Source organism: Calliphora vicina, chromosome 4, assembly GCF_958450345.1.
Source record: "Calliphora vicina chromosome 4, idCalVici1.1, whole genome shotgun sequence".
Lineage (NCBI taxonomy): Eukaryota > Metazoa > Arthropoda > Insecta > Diptera > Calliphoridae > Calliphora > Calliphora vicina.
This window is the reverse complement of record NC_088783.1, coordinates 120227839-120245711: the sequence shown is the minus strand read 5'-3', so window position 1 is coordinate 120245711 and position 17873 is coordinate 120227839. Positions and strand designations below refer to the sequence as shown.

Sequence of the window (17873 nt, the reverse complement as noted above, 5' to 3'; positions counted from 1 at the left end):
CTAAAGAAAAATTTAAAATTTGATAATTTTATCAAAATTTGTTTATAATTTAGTAATAGCTTTAAAAAGTCTTCAATAATTTATAAAATTTAATTTTTTAAAAACTGTAGCCTAATTTTAGGTTAGAAAATTTTTTTTAATTTTTGTTTTGAAAACTAAAAATATCATAAATACGAACTTTAGCTTTACAGATATATAAATTTATAGAATTTATGGTTTAAATCTAGTTTTAAATAACAATTTCAGTTAAAAACTAAATTAGCCTAAAATAAGGCAACACTTTTTTGGGGAAATCTTTTTGCTTTTTTTCTCTGCTAATATTTTTATATTGTTAGGTGTTTGTTAACTTATCGTTAGATTATAAAATTTAAATTTGTTAAAAAATGTTGCCTAATTTTAGGCTTAAGAAAAATTTTATTTTTTGAGTTTAAAAGCTCAAAATATTGTAAACAACTAATTTAGCTTTATAAAAATTTATATTTATGGGTTTCATTGTTTAAAATCATGTTTCAGATAATATTTTTGCTTAAAATAAAATTAAACCTAAAAGTAGGCAACATATTTTTTAAGAGAAAAAGTCTTTTTTGCTCAACTAATATGTCTGCATAGTAAGTTTAATAATTATTATTATTTTTAAACTAATTTTTAAGGTTATTCCATAAAGTAGGCTTTAAATAGATGTTTTATTAATTTCTGATTTTTAATTTTTTTGCTTAAAATTTAAAAATTTCTGTAAAATTGAAAAAGGGTTGGTTAAATCTAAAGAAAAGCCATAAAAATCCAGGATTAAATTTTTTTCTTCACATATTGCCTATTTTTAGGAGGAGTAAGGGATTTCTGTAACATAAGAGTTCTTTTATTTTCAACAAAATCAGCCTGTGCATAAAATTAGATGATTTCATAATGTACTACAACAACAATAACAACGACATTAAAATAATAAAAAAAAAAACACACACTCTCTAATTACGTTTAAGGCTTAAATATGTATAAGAAAATTGCGTATATGACGACTGTAGTTGAAAATAATGTAAATAAATAAAAAGATGAGCATATTTATAGGGGGGTATGGGGGGAGGGCGAAGCGGTATAAAAATCTATTTGTATTTATCTGTGTGCAGAAGTATAAGTAAAACAACAAAAGTAACTAATGATGGCTTATACATACATTCCATACGAGCAGTATTGAAGAGGACTTTGGCAAAGTGTTAGGAGTTGTATGTTAGCTGAGTGTGGTGGGTTGGTTTGGGTGTAAAGGGTTTTGACAATTTTTGCTTTTGTCATAAAACATTGAAGCTTTTTTTTCCAACGACAGCAGTTAGCATTATAAAAAGATGGTAGCAAGAAGATGTCAGTCAGTCAGTTAGTGAGGAAGACAAAATACTGCAAAAAATGAAGCATAAATATAAATTAAAATTAAAAAAGGGTTGCTGCTTGCCTGCTTAAGCTTGCAACAACATTTTTAACGTTTGTTTTTTATTTTATCATTTGAGTTTTTTTTGTTTAAAAAAGGCTTTTAGACGTGCATATACATACATTTAGATCTGGTATTTTTACAAAGGAAGCGTCATATGTGTACAAGTATTAGTACATAGTTGGTTGTATGAGTTGTATGTATCAGTATTGACTTTATCAAGTGTATATTTTTCTTTATTTACCCCCCGCCCCTGCCCGCTACATGTTACCAAGAGATGCTGCTGCCTTCATTTTTGTCTTTTGTAATTTGAATTGACATGAATGTTAAAATTCAAAACCATACTTACTCACTCCTTTTATATATTTGTTGCTAAAACTTTTTTTCTTTTTTTGATTTTCTACTGCATACTTGTTTTAACGCCTGTTGTTAGACTTTAAAATTTTTATTTTTTCGTTTTTTTAGCTGTCATGTATGTATGATTGTTTTATTTTCATTAAATTTCTTAAGAGTTAAGTTTGATTGGCAAAGTGGTGTGAGTAAATTGAAAAATGTTTTTTTTTGTATTTTCTTCTCTATACGTTTCATTTCTTGTTGTTTAATGTGTGTGTAATTGCAAATATGTTTAAAAAAAATATTTGTTTGGAATTAATGTTTCAAAAACAAAACATGTTAAAACATTAAAGCAAAGTTGTATAAAAAGGGGAGGTGGAGGTATTTTAAGATCCTTCTTTAAAGGAGGGGAATTAGAAAAGCTCCAAAATCATTAAAAAAGGGTTTTAAAAACAAAATATGTTACTTCCTGTTTTATTGTCTTTTACACAATAAAAAAGTTAAATTTCGTTTTAAAATTTTTTTTAGTAAATATTGATTTTTATAAATTTTTTAAAAATTTTTTTTCACAATTTAAGGAAATTTTAATAGTGATTTTCACAATTTTAGGAAATTTTTTTTTTAACATTTTTAAAATTTGTTTCTGTCACATGTTTGATTGTAAAAATTTGTAGCTTTCGCATAAAAAATATTTACCCTGACTTCCCCTTTTTTGCACCCAGAAACAAAGAAGAAACTTCATTAAAGAATCTTTAATGCAAAAAAAAACAAAATATTTTGTAAAGAATTTTTATGCAAAAAAAACATGTCACAAAACTGTCACTTGAAGGCATTTTTAAACCATATTTAAAAATCCTCACATAAGACAAATACATACAAATTTTACAGGCTCATTTGTTAAGCACATTGTTAGCTTGGAAACCCGCAATTTCAGACCATAATAAACGTCATCATTGTCGTCGTCATACACATTGATTTGCTTTGATTTATTGTTACCAGCCAGCCAGGCAAGCTTTGAGAGTTATAAACAACCCTTTTTGTTCGTTCTTTCCTGCTTTCTTTGATTGCACATATTGTAATATTTTCTATAAAAAATACATACTTTTGAAATATTTCTACCCATACAAACACTTATATTAGCACGCGTAAAATTTTGGTTTTTTGTTGTATAGTTTCAGTTTTTTATTTTTTATTTTTTGCAATTGCAGCTGACGCGTGCTTCTTAAAAGAAACAATAATATTTTTGTTCCAACCAAAAATTTGTACCGCTTTATTTGTTGAACCCAACAAAAAGGAAAAAAAATTATTATAAAGAAATAAAAAATCAAAGAAATTTTTGTGTGTTAAGAGCACTAAGAACGACTTGAGACCAACACGAGTTGGAATTGTAGCAAAAATTATTAACCCTCTTGTAAAATAAGCAAACAATTGAAAATTAATTTAAAAAAAATCATAGAAAACCAAATTAACAAATTTTGAAGCAAAAGAGCTTTTAAAAAGCTTAAAGCTTTTGTAAACAGTTATTATATAAATGAATCTTTCGATTTTTAATGAGTTTCTTATTAATTTTCTTAAAAAAAGTATAATTTAAAAAAAGCTTAAAGCTCGAAAAGCTTTTTTTGTTAAAAAACACTAATTTTAAAGCAAAACTGTGAGATTTATCAATATTATGTAAAATATAAGAATTTTATTTAAAAAATTTAGAATTTCCTTAAAATTTCATTAAAAAAGCTTTTAAGCTTTAAAAGCTTTTAACTCAAATTTTGCTAACAATTCACAATACTTTAAATATTTGATTATATTCTAAACTTTCCATGAAAAAAATTTAATTTTATTAAAAAAAACGCTTAAAGCTTTAAAAGCTTTTTTGATTTTTTTTTTAAATTTATAAATTTTATTAAAAAATTTATCAATTTTACTTACAATTTCAAAATTTTCATTAAAATGTAAAAATTTTTCTTGAAATTCTAATAAAAAAGCTTTCAAGCTTTAAAAGCTTTTAACTCAAAGTTCGTCATTTTACCATATTTTCCCCAAATTGTTGCTGTTTCAAGCAATAAGCCTTAATTCTTCATTTTTGTTTTGTTTATTTCATTAATTTTTTGCAAAACATTAAAATTTCTTTGAAAATTTCACTCAAGTTAAACATATTACACTCTTATGTAAATGACCTTTTAACTCTAGCATTTAAACTTAACAATATTTCACAGTTGTTAATACTCATATATGATGCTTTTGTATTCATTATTTTCATGGAATAAAAAACTATACAAACTGCTGAATACCTCCACTTTTTAGCTATTGCTATAGCTTTTAACATTTTTGCCCATATATCATCATACCTTAACAAATGTTTTTCTTTGCATTATTTTTTTTTTCAATGATGGCCAAATATTTTTTGTGTGAAAAAATGAAAAGGTTATCATTTCAAAAGTTTCCTGTATTTTCAAGCCAAGATACCACCTACTACATACATCTAAATAGACACAAGCATTAAATGAAATCCACCCGCATTTTAGTTAATTAACTCATTTGCAATCTTCTGTTTGGTATTTTCATTTTTTTTTTTATATATTCTCCAAAAATTTTCTTTTTTATTTTGTTTTGCCCATAAAAAAAAACATTATAAAAAGTCTTTTGGTCTATAGTTATACATATATATAGCAAGTCTTTATGTTGTATGAACATTAATTGATTTGTTTAAAAAATTACAAAACGAAAAACCCCAACTGTATGAATGAATGGCCAAAAAGTATTCATTTTAACATAATCATTATGAAAATTACAACCCTTTTTCTTTTATTTTTTTTTGGTATTTTTAGCAGTTACACAAACTCTTGAATATTATTTGAATGGCTTAAAATTATTGCTAAAAAGATAAAACCACAAATATTTCATTTTATAGAAAAAAATTATATATAAAGTTAGGAGAAAAAATAAAAGGAATCAAATGAATGATAGATTTTTATCATTTAATTAAATTTGTGGATAGAAAATGTGAAAAAAAACATTAAGAAAGTTGAAGGAAAATAAGGAAAAAAAATATTTTTTACAAAAAATAGCTGGAAATATATCAAAATGTAAGAAAAGCTTTTAAGAGCTTTTCAAAAAAAGTAAAAGCTTTTAACTATTTTAAAGCTTTTAAGTTATTTGGAAGGTTTTCTGAAAAAAACTGGCATAAAATTGTTAAAATATAAAAAAGCTTTCAAGAGCTTTTTAAAAAATTAAAGCTTTGAGCCTTTTTAAAGCCTTAGATTAGGGAAAACAGTCAAATCGAAAAAAATTCATAAAATGGTTAAAATTTAAAGAAACATTTTTAAGAGCTTTTAAAAAAATCAAAGCTCTGAGACTTTTTTAAAGTTTTTTTAGAAGCTTTTCTAATTTGTTTTATGCTTTTGAAAGCCTTAAGTTTAGAGAAAACAGTCAAATTTCCATAAAATGGTTAAAATTTAAAAAAAGCTTTTAAGAGCTTTTAAACAAATTTAGAGCGTTAAACGTTTTTTAAAACTTTTACATGATATTGAAGCTTTTCTGACCTTTCTAAGCTTTGGAAAGCCTTAAGTTTGGAGAAAGCTTTTCTGATATTTTTAAGCTTTAAGCTTTTGTATGTATTAAGCTTTTTGAAACATTTAATCTTTAAACTTTTTTAAGGTCAAAGGTTTTTTAAAGCTTTGGACTTTTAAAGCTTTAAGCTTCTTTATTTTTCATATATAATTTTTAGTCTACCAAGGATATCTGTCCATTCTTGCTCACTTTCTCTTTATTACTTTAAACTTATAATCCTCTAAAGGCTAGTTGACTGCTTTTTTTTTGTATACCAACTTCTAAACTAAACTTCAGACTTTGTTAGGGAGAGAGAGAGACACAGAAAATACAAAATGTATTCCTTTGTATTGAGAAGTAAAAAAAAGGAATCGAAAACAACACTTGTTTAAATTCTCACGTGGATAGAATTTCAACAAGTTGCGAGCCACCATCATCAAAACACAAGAAAAACTAATTTAAAGGATCCAAGTATCCTTTAAAGCTTTTTTTTTGTCTCTTTAAATTGTAAACAAATATTTATTTAATAAATACGTTTAGTCTACAATGATTTTAAATCCTGTTTAACAGGTAATTATGAATTATTAAATAGAAATCATAAAAATAATCGATTTTCTGTTATTTACTTTAATACTTTCCATGCAACAATGAAAAACACTTGAAAGCTTTAAATTTGTAAAGCAACCCTTCTTGTGCTTTTAAGAAATATTGATAGATTTTCGTAAAATGTTCGTGTGATGACAAATATAACCCTCTGGCATAAATATATGTAGGTATATTTGGAATTTCGCGTCTTGGTTTGTAAATACAAGAACACAAACTTTGTGAAAAAACAAAGAAATTATCAACAATCATCAGCTGTACTGTCTTTAGTCTTTAGTAAAACCAAAAAGGACTTGTTGTTTTGAAAAAATGAAAAGGAAGCAAACAGAGTTTTATTGATGAATATGAAGGACATTGACAATGTAGTGAAGAGGTTTTCACAATGAGAAATCATGATGATGATCATAATGCTGCTGTCTGGCAAAAATGGGTTTTTAATACGACCACAGTCAGCCAGCCAGGCAAGACAGTACGTACCGTACGTCTCTCTGCTTTTTTCCAGCCAGTTTTATTTAAACCACTCAACCATGTTTGTATGAAATACATTATAAGCCTGGCAAAGGATATTCTCGGTTATAGCTTTTATTTCTTTTAACATTTTTGTTCTTCATGTTGTTGTGTCTTAAATAGCCTTTGGCTTTCATTCCCACAAAATTTTTGATTTTGATTTCAAAGTCGATCATGTTTAATCACCGGATTACATGTTTTAAAACAGAAATAAAGCTGGAGGTTATATATAACTTATAAATTTGTAAAAAAAAGAAAAATTTATTGATTTCTTTTTAAATTATTTATTTTACAAATGAATGAAGGTGGGTTTCAGAATTCTACAACTTTTGCAATTAATTTCTTTTTGGATTTTTTGGGGCAGCAAAAGTTTTTTTTGATATTTTGTTGATTTAATCGAAAGCTCATTACTTCCGTTTGTTTATTAAATGCATTTAATATTTGAACCCTTGAACAAAAAACAAACCCCCTGTTAAAATTACTTTAGTAATTTGCCAAAAAATCCAAAAACTTTTACTTTATAAACTAAATTTTTGGCAATTTCTAAAAGGCACCAAAAAACCAAACAGGAATAATAAATAAAGTTATAACTTAACAGAAAACCTAAACACCCACTAATAGTTCGAAATATTTAAATAAAAATCTTATCGATAAACTACAATACAATAACAAAAAAAACCTAAAACATTTAAATCCTTTTTTCTATAGACGTCTAGTTACAGGAAAAAAATCCCCCCAAAATTCCCAAAAAAAAAAGAAGAAAACAAACAAACTTTGTAATGTATTAATTTGGCTAAATTTAACCCGTAATGACTTTAAAAGTAAAATTAATGAGGGTTTCTTCTAAAAATTACCAAAAAAAAAGGAAACTATTTGCCATAGTTATGACTATACAACAACAATTAAGGACAATTTCTAGAAAATTTATAACATTTTCAATATGTTAAACTTTACATTTTCTACTTAGCAGTAGTGGTCAGAAAATAAGTTTGGTAAAAAAACAAACTATAAATTTACTTTTGCTGGATTTGCCATAAACATAGAGAAAAAAGGTTAATTGCTTAGCAAAACTCCTTGAAATTTATGGCTTTTAAGTAAACAGATAAAAATTAAAGTAAATATTACAAAAACTGCCAAAAATGTACATAAAATGGAAAGGATTTGCATAAAAAAATAAAGGTATTAAGAAAAAACTTAAGATAATCCTTAATTTATCTTCAAATATAATTGTCTACCTTTGAAAATATTATAAAATTAAAGAAAATTTTGTATTTCTTCAAAAAATCTCTTAATTTACCTCTTTACTTAATTGTTTACCTTAGGTAAACTGGGTAAATAATAGAAAAAGTTTATGATAATCCTAAGAGATATTAAAAGTTTGACTAAATTCATAATAAGCTACTTTTTACCAATTGTTTACATGATGTAAACAATGTAAAAAATTTTAAATTTACCATAGTTTCATAATTCTAAATCAGAATTTATAAAAATCAAGAATAAATCATTATTTACATATTGTTTACATCATGTAAATAATTAAAATATCTTCCTATATATCAAATAATATAATCAAAATGTGTAAAACTTGCTTAAAAAGCATTATTTACTCATTGTTTACATGAGGTAAACAATGTAAAAAATCAAAAATGCTTTATATTTTAATTTAACATTATAAAAATTACCAAATATCTTTAATAAAACATTATTTACCTATTGTTTACATCATGTAAAAAATGTAAACAATTGAAAATAATTCATAGTTTAACTCCACATGATAAAAATGTATAACTAATTGTAATAAACCATTATTTACCTATTGTTTACATCATGTAAAAAATGTAAACAATTGAAAATAATCCATAGTTTAACTCTGCATGATAAAAATTTATAACAAATTTTAATAAAACATTATTTACCTATTGTTTACATGAGGTAAATAATGTAAAAAATTAAATAATTTAAATTATTACCAAGAAAAGTATTCAAACTTTAAAAGATATCGATTTTATAAAAAATTTACCTATTGTTTACATGAGGTAAACAATGTAAACTTTAAAAATATTTTTCTTTACATCATATAAACTAGTTTAAATGTGTAAAAATGGCTTAAAATCCATTATTTACACATTGTTTACATGATGTAAACAATGTAAATAATTAAAATATGTTCCTATATAGTTTAAATGTATAAAAATTACTTAAAAAACCTTATTTACTCATAGTTTACATCATGTAAACAATGTAATTTATTGCAAATGTGCTTTGTTTTTATTTATAACTAATAAAAGTTGTTATAAATCTCTTATAAACCATTATTTACCTATTGTTTACATGTGGTAAACAATGTCAACAATTGAAAAAAGTTAATTTTTTACAATAAAACTTTTTAAAATTTCTAAAATTTCAAAGTTTTAGCAATATTTAAACATTAATTACCACATGTAAACAATGTAAAGTATTGAAAAAGACTAGTTTCTTAAATTTCTTTTGAATTTAATTATTAATTAATTTTTTTCTTAATTTTCTTTTATTTTAGAGAGCTACCTTGGCTGAAAAGGAAGTCAATACTCTGAAGGAACAACTATCCACCAACACACCCACTACAGACAGTGACAACGACAACGGTGACTTGGCCTTGGCCACCAGTACAGCTAACAACACACACGACTCAAATAACGACGACGTCTTGAACGCTTTGTCCACAGAAATCCCACCAAATAAACTACTACTCTCGCCCTCGTTCAATAATAACAATACAAAACTATTGAATAGTGTGGCCGCTGCTATAACACTACACCAGAACGGTGGTAATCTATTGGCCACAACACCCTCACCCTCGCCACCACTCTCGGACTCGGGTAATAACGTGAGTAATTCGCGGGAGGACAATATAGAGCAGCAGCAACTGAACGGTTGCTTGAATCCCAAATTGTTTTTTAATCACGCCCAACAGGTAATGATGATGGAGGCAGCAGCTGCTGCAGCGGCCGCCGCGGCTGCTGCTGCGGCAGTGCAACAGCAACAATCGCCCATGCATTCGCCACAACCTGCTACACATCAACAACAACAACAGGAAGTTGAAAAAGCTAAACCCACCAATACAAAGGAAATCAAAGATAATTTAGATTCCAAATTATTAAGTGATACTCAAACACAGGATAACAATAACCTTGCCACACTACATTTAGACGAAGAGCAGCAGGAAAGAGAGCAGGAGGTCATATCTGCTACTAATGCCACTGATTGTAGTAATAATAACAATAACATCAATAGTTTTAATAGTGATAGTAACAACAAAAATTCAGTAACAGAAAATTGCACGGAAATGCAAGATAAATCAGATAAAGAAACAGGATTAGAACAGGAGGAAGAAGAGCATATGGATACTTCTGAGGAAGCATTAAGAGGGAAATTATTAGATAATAATAACTTTAACAATAATGAAATGAAAAACAATCATATGGAATTATTAGCTGCCAAAGATAAAGAGGTAAGTGCACTTTAACTATTTACAAAATATGTAATTTATTTAAAAAGGTGTTTAAACAAAAAGTTTTTAAAGATGTTGTTACTTATCTGGGTAATTTTTATTTAATATTTAACAGTTAAAGGCAATGAATTGTAAACTCGTTAAGATAGACCGCAGACAGTATTATTAGCAGTATCTTTTTTTGTTAATTTTTTGGGACATTGATACTTTTAAAAAGCCAAGAAGCATCCCTTTTTAAGCTTGAACAATTTTTCTCTTTTTATGGGGAAGGAAGTTGTTTGTTGGTTTTTCCTTTTCTTTTATTTTTTTCAAGAAACGTTTAAAAAGAAAATCAAGCAAAAAAAGACTTTATGACATTAGATTTGTATTGACAAGTTAATTTTTTACGCCTTCAATTGTCTAACTTTTAAGGCCCCAGCTAAAAAAAATATTAAAAACGACCCTTTTTGTAACAAATTTAAACAAATAAAAGTCTTAATAAAAGTAAAAAACTTGTGCTTTTTAAAGGTTTAAGTTGCCAGGACCCCCCTGTTTAGTATTTAAAATTATAACACTTGTGTGACCTTGTTTATTTGCTTTAAAAATCCAAAAACAAATATGCCATTGATCTTTAGCAACTACAAGATGTTTAATTTATTACTTAAAATTCCTACTTCGGCTGTATTTACATTCATTTAATTAAAAAAATTATAAAAGGGGATAAATTACAAATTGTGTGGCTTAAAATCAGGAGTTGTGGTCTTTGTTGAACAATTACACATGTTGTTTTTAAAAAAATAAAGAAAGAAATCTTCAGTATTAATCCAAAGAAAACTAAATTTATATTTTAAATTTATTACATTTCTTTAAAAAGGGCTTAAGGCTTTTAGGGGACCAAAAAAGCCTTAAAGGGGACCAAAGCCTTAAAAATTATAACCTACTTTTAGGCTTTATAATTTTTTTTTAAATTTAAAACCTTACTTTTGGTTTAAAACCTAAATTGATTGATATATATTGATTTTTCTAAAGAAAACAAAAAAATATATATTCAAAAAGTATAGTCTACTTTTAGGCTTTTCCATTTTTCTTATTTTAAAAGCCTACTTTTGGGTTACAAACTAAATTTGTTCCTGATTTAGTTTATTTTTATAACAAAATATATAAAAAATGGATTTTTTTTAAGAAAATCCAAAAAATAAATTTTCAAAAATTAAAGTTTACTTTTAGGCTTTAAAATTTTTTCTTTCTAAAAAGCCTACTTTTGCGTTACAAACCAAATTTTTTTTTATTTAGTTTATTTTTTAAACAAAATATATACAAATTCGATTTTTCTTAAGAAAATTAAAAAATTTTATTTTCAAAAATTAAAGCCTACTTTCAGGCTTTTAAATTTTTTCTTATTTTTGCTCTAAATCCAAATTTCTTGACTTTTTATTCAAAAATACATAAAAAATTGATTTTTCTTAAGAAAATCAAAAAATTAAATTTTCAAAATTTATAGTCTACTTTTAGGCAAATTTAGTTTTCTTAAATTTTCTTCTTTTTATAAGAAAATATTAAAGTTTCATTAGTTTTTTGCTTAAATTAATTTAGTTTATAGTATTTTTTATTCCATACCAAAAAAATATTACATGATATTTATGAACATATGTAAGAAATAAATTTTACCATCTACACATGATGTTTGTTATTTTTGCTCAAAAAAATATATTTCAATTTTAAAAGCAAAAATATTGGAGAGTGTCACTTAAAAACATTTGAACAGATTTATCATGTTGCACAGATCCAAATATATACATATACAAACAAACACTTAAAGAAATTTTGAAACTAAAACAAGACAAGAAAGAGAAAAAAACAACCATAAAGTAAATAATGATTTTAGTAAAGAAAACAAACTTGTCAAATAATCCAAATTGTGTCTGGTTAAAGGCAAAAAATCAGAAGAAGAAGAAAAAAATATCTGAAATAAAATTGAAAATTATGAACATTTTCATCTATAAAGCAAAACAGCAAAAACAACAAATATTTTACACTGTCTGCAAACGATTGAATAGTATAAATGTGTTTTTTTCCCTGACTGCATTTTGAGATTTTTTTTTTAATTTTTTTGTAGAGACATTAAATTTTATGGTCGCATATGTTGCATATTTGTTATGCGTCTCTAAAGATCTAGCAGATGATGCTGAAGACAAGACCTGCTATGTTTTTTTTTTGGTGGCTTTTAATCATAATGTTTTTTTGAGCGAATGAGTGAAATTGTGGTTGTTGATTAATCAACAGAATTTCTTAAAACACTATTAAATTGATTATTGGTTATTAATTAGCAACAGAAATGAAATATTGAAATTCATTAGTTAGTGCAGAGTTTCTAATTTGAAAATTTGGTATGATTAACAAACCATTAAATTTAAAATTGTATTGTTTATCGCTTCTGTCAATGTTTTAAATAAATTTTTGTGGTTTCATTATTAATATTTCCTAGATTATTTCCATTTAGTTATCAAATTAACAAAAGTATTTCAATAAAAAAAAAATATGTATAAAAAAACAACCACAAAAAATTAAATAATAATAGTGTGTAAATTTAGTTTAAAACCTACAAAACACAAAAATGATTTCTATACAAAAGCATATTAAAACAATCGTATATTTGTCCCCTTTATTATGGTTCGATGGTGACTGATGATGACTTATCAGTTTGTCACATAAAAAAATTTATAAAATTTGAAAAAAAAGAAAAATATTGGATAAATTAACGGAAGTGGGTTTATGTTTGTTTTAAAAGATAAAAACAATACCCAACAATTTTTAATCAAAAAAATACAAATTTATGTGGCCTACTAATACTGAAACCTTTAAATTCTAAACTCCTTGTTTGATTTCCATTTTTCATTTTAACCCTTTCTATTGTCTTTATTCTATAGGTTTTTACACTTAAAACAAACATTCTTTACAAAGCTCATCTCTTCATCTCATACTCATTTGAAAATGACATATTCTTTTGAATCTTTATAAATATGTTTCCTATTTCTATCAAGTATTGAATGCATTTCAATTTTTGTTTCTCTTCTTTTAAATGTTTGCATATTTTTTTTTCAAAAAGAAATCCATTAAAAAAGCTATTTTGTAAACATGCATAAATACCTTAATGTTAAATATGTATTGTATATTGGTTTCTATGCAAAAAAAAACAAGTAGCAAGGAGGAGGTTTCATTTTTCAATAGCAGATTTTACACGAAAATATTTGTTTCATTTCAAAAGCAAAGAAGTGCAGTTTACAGAAAAGCCTTAAACAGCAAGGGTATTCTTAATAAACAGCAATAAATAAAACAAAATTAAACATGATTTAAAAAGCTTAAGCTAAAAATTTTCAAAACAAATTTTGGTAACGAATTTCTTTTTACTCATTTTTACATTCTCTTCTGAATACCCTTAATAATACATTGACTATTTAGACGTTAAAAAATAGGCAGAAAAAAACATAATCACACAATAGATAAAATGACAAAAAATGTTTTTTTTTTTGCAAAAAAAAAATCAATTTCTATTATTAGTCTTTACAGGCAAAAAAAAAAAAAAACTGAAAACAAATACTGGTAATAAACCATAAACCAATTGAAAATTATTCCTTAATACATCATGAAACCTTTTAAATAAATTGATTTTTGTTTAAAGAACAAGGGAAAGCTTTTCCAAACAAATAATAATTTGAATAAATATGAAATATTTCAACATCAAAAATTTATTTCTATAAAATATAGATTTTGTTTTAAATTATTAAAGAATTTAAGAGTTTTTAACACATAAAACAAATTTTATAAACAATTACTTATAAATCTTAAAGATTTTTCAAGTTATTAGCAAAAATTCAAACTAACCTCAAAATTTTATTTTTAAAAATCATGAATTTCTTGAAAATTATAAATGAATTTAATAGTTTTCAGTTAATAAAACAATATGTATAAAATATTTTTTAATTATCTTGTATAGTTTTCGAGTTATTAACAAAAATTCATTCTAAACTCAAAATTTAATTTTTAAAAATCATGAATTTCTTGAAAATTATAAATGAATTTAATAGTTTTCAGTTAATAAAACAATATGTATAAAATATTTTGTAATTATCTTGTATAGTTTTCGAGTTATTAACAAAAATTCATTCTAACCTCAAAATTTAATTTTTTAAAATCAAGATTTTCTTAAAAAATATAAATGAATTTAATAGTTTTCAGTTAACAAAACAACTTGTATAAAATATTTTTAAATTATCTTTAATACTTTTATAATTATTAACAAAAATTCATTCTAACCTCAAAATTATTTTTTTCAAAATCAAGATTTTCTTAATAAATATAAATGAATTTAATAGTTTTCTGAAAGTATAACAATACGTATAAATTATTTTCCAATTATATTGAATATTTTCTGAGTTATTAACAAAAATTCATTCTAACCTCAAAATTTATTTTTCTAAAATCAAGATTTTCTTTGAAATTTGTAAAGCATTGAAAAGATTTTAACAAATATTACAATTTGTATAAAATATTTTTTATTTATCTTGAAGATTTATCTAGTTATTAAAGAATATTTCAAAGCATTTGATTTTTGCTTAAGTTAAAAGGTGAAAGAAGTCTTTTTCAATTGATTTAATTAAATATTTATTTGTTTAAATTTTATTATCAGCTTTAAAAAGTGTGATTTTCAAGCGTTTAAAATTTTGCGTGTTAATGTCAATTCTAGTTCAAACTTCATAAAACAAAAAAATCTGTACAGCTTGATTGGCGCCTTTAATCATGAAACCGTAAACGTAAGTCTACTCCATTTAAAAACACCCGTACCAAACCAAAAAATTTGTAACGCTTCATAAAATCCATCAAATATTAATAATTAAGATTGCGTGTTTAAAGTAGGCGAGATCACACAGGCAACAGTTTGTTTTTATTTTTCAGATATTTACAAAAACTACGCTTGACTACACCAATTGATAGATCGATTGATGGGTTTTAAATGTCTGTCTGTCTGTTTGACTGTTTAAATTCCAGAGTAAGAGTTAAAAAGAAATGTAACTGACCACATTAGTTTGAATTTTGTAAATTTATAGGGGTGATTTATAGTTATTTTTTGAAATCTATATTTAATTCTAAAAATTCTAATAAATTTGTTGTTGTTTTATGCTGAAGGTTATTAAACTAATAATTCAAATTTGAAATTCTTTACTTTGTGTTTCAAGAGTAGTGTTTGAAAAGAAACACTTGTTTAAACTAATTATTTTTTTCTATTTCTTGTGGTTATCGATTCTTATAATCTATTTTTTTGTTGTTGTTTATTTTATATTCTATTCAGAGCTAAATAAAACTTTATTTGAAATGATCTTTGTTTGAGGTTTCAATTTCAAGCTTTGGCTACAAATCAATACTCTCTCTATATATTTTTGTTGGTATGTTTCTAATTTTGTAGGTTTTTTTTTTGGTGGAAATAAATTTGATAATGATTATTATTTTAAAATGATTGTCTATCAGCCAGGAAAACAAAATTTATTATTAAAATTCGTTTTTTTATGGTCTACTATTTGTGAAACAACAATAAAATTATGAAATATGTATTATTATTAATAATCAAAAATAAAAACATATGGTATGCGCAAAATTTGTTTTTGGTAGTTTAAAGTTAATAATAAATTCAATTAATTTAGTTATCAATTGGTTTTAAGACTTTAAACAACAGCCAGACTGTGGAATTTGTTTCTCAATAATTATTAAATAAATATTAGAAATCAATGTCTAAATGGAGTCCATAATATGGGTGAGTTTGGTCTTAATACTCTTTTACTCTTTCTGTAAGCTTACAAGACAATTATTCAATTCAAATCAATTTAAAGAAATGTTTTTCAATTTATTCTTTATAATCATCTATCATAGATTTTATAACCCTGGGTATTTTCTATCTTGATTTTCAAAATGTTGTTCTTTTATTTATTATTTTTTTCTAAATGATTTAGTAGTATTACAATATTTTTGTTTGTTTAGTATTTTAGTAGCAATGTCATCAAATAATTTATAATTTAAATTTGTTTTTTATATTCAAATATATTTACTATGCTGATGATGTTGATTTGATGACTGACTACTTGTGACCAATAAAGATATTTTTGTTGTTGTTGTTGTTGCTCCATTTGTTGATCATGATGATAATCGTGAGATGATTATGTTATTTTCGTTTAATTTAAACTGAAAAAAAATTAAAGAGAGAGAAAAACAAAAAAAAAAATTGGAATTGAAATTGAAAATTGTGCTTGTTTATTGTTTGAGCATTAAAACTGATAAATGATTTGAATTTTTGTAAATTGATTATTTCCTTATTAAAAAAATAACAGGCAAGCAAATACATACTGTAATAAAATTGAAGAGAAAATGATGATTAATTTAACAATAATAACTAAACAAAAAGCCCTTAAAATTGACACAAATTTTTAAATTAAACTAAATAATAAAAAGAAAATTTTTTGAATTTTGTTTATATTTAAATATAAATATTAAAATTTCTTAATAAAAAAATATCTTAAAGACCTTAACCAAATTTCATTCTAACCTCAAAATCAAATTTTTTAAAATTAAGAATTTCTTTGAAATTTTTGTTTAATTTAATAATATTTATTTAATATTACAATTTCTATAAAATATTTTTTATTTATTTTAAAGATTTTTTGAAATATTAACAAAAGTTCATCTAACCTCAAAAATATTTTTTTTAACATCAAGATTTTCTTTGTAATTTACTATAAATTTAATAGTCTTTAACGAGTAAAACTATATGTATAAATTATTTTCAAAGTAACTTAAATATTTCCGGAGTTATTAACAAAAATTCGTTCTAACCTCAAAATCCACTTTTTTAAAATAACGATTTTCTTTGAAATTATGACTAAATTTAATAGTATTTAACAAGTATTACAGTTTCTATAAAATATTTTATATTTATTTTAAAGTTTTTGGGAAATATTAACAAAAGTTCATTTTAACCTTAAAAATATTTTTTTTAACATCAAGATTTTCTTTCATATTTATAATAAATTCAATAATTTTTAACAAGTAAAACTATATGTATAAAATATTTTCGAAGTAACTTAAATATTTCCGGAGTTATTAACAAAAATTCATTCTAACCTCAAATTCAACTTTTTTAAAATATCGATTTTCTTTGAAAATATGACTCAATTGAATAGTATTTAACAAATATTACAATTTGTATAAAATATTTTTAAGTTATCTGGAAGATTTCTAAAAATTTAAAAAAAAAATCCTTGTAACCTGCAAAATGTTTTGTTTATTTTGAATATTTAATGAAATGTTTAATGTTGAAATTGTAATAAAAATACAAAATTATATAAATAAATGTTAATGTTTATTTTTCAGGCACGTATGCAAATTTAATACTCTAGCTCTATTATTAACTTTACGTTATGGTTATCTAATCTTTAGAGATATTAAAAAAAATACCCGTATAATTAAACGTGTATCAATTATTTAACAAACTCAATTAAAAAAATCCAATAATTTTAAATTTTTGGTTAATTGTTAAGGCCAAATTTTATTTATTGCTTAAATGCTAATATTTAATAGCCAAAATCGAAATTTAATTGACAAACTTGTGTAAAACCAACATCTGCCTTTTTATATACTTGATATTTATAAAAAAATGTTTGAACGTGCCAAAAGAATCAATAAATCTTTAATAGAAGAAAAAAAAATATACAAAAAATAATTTCAAACGAAATCTAATTATGAAAAATGAGTTTTTATGGTCTTAGACACATGTTAAGCATGTGTAAATATTCAATAAACAAGCCAAGTTTTTACTTACTTTTTGCTCAATGGCGTGAAAATGTCGAAAATATGTCTTCATCAATTTAAAACACTTTAAATTTTGAACGTATGTATAGTTTTTGGGGACTTCATTTTGTAAAAGAAAATGAAAATTACATATTATGGTTCCTACTACAC

At 24.0% G+C, this 17873-nt stretch overlaps 1 protein-coding gene across 2 annotated transcripts in view; it reads left to right on the top strand.

Moving 5' to 3' along the window:
* cut (homeobox protein, cut) overlaps positions 1-17873 on the top strand; it is a 99103-nt gene that overhangs the window by 48667 nt on the left and 32563 nt on the right. For both annotated transcript variants that reach the window (XM_065508209.1, XM_065508210.1), the window contains exon 2: positions 8937-9890. In XM_065508209.1, coding sequence (XP_065364281.1) covers positions 8937-9890 — 954 coding nt within the window. The remainder of the gene's footprint in view (positions 1-8936; positions 9891-17873) is intronic.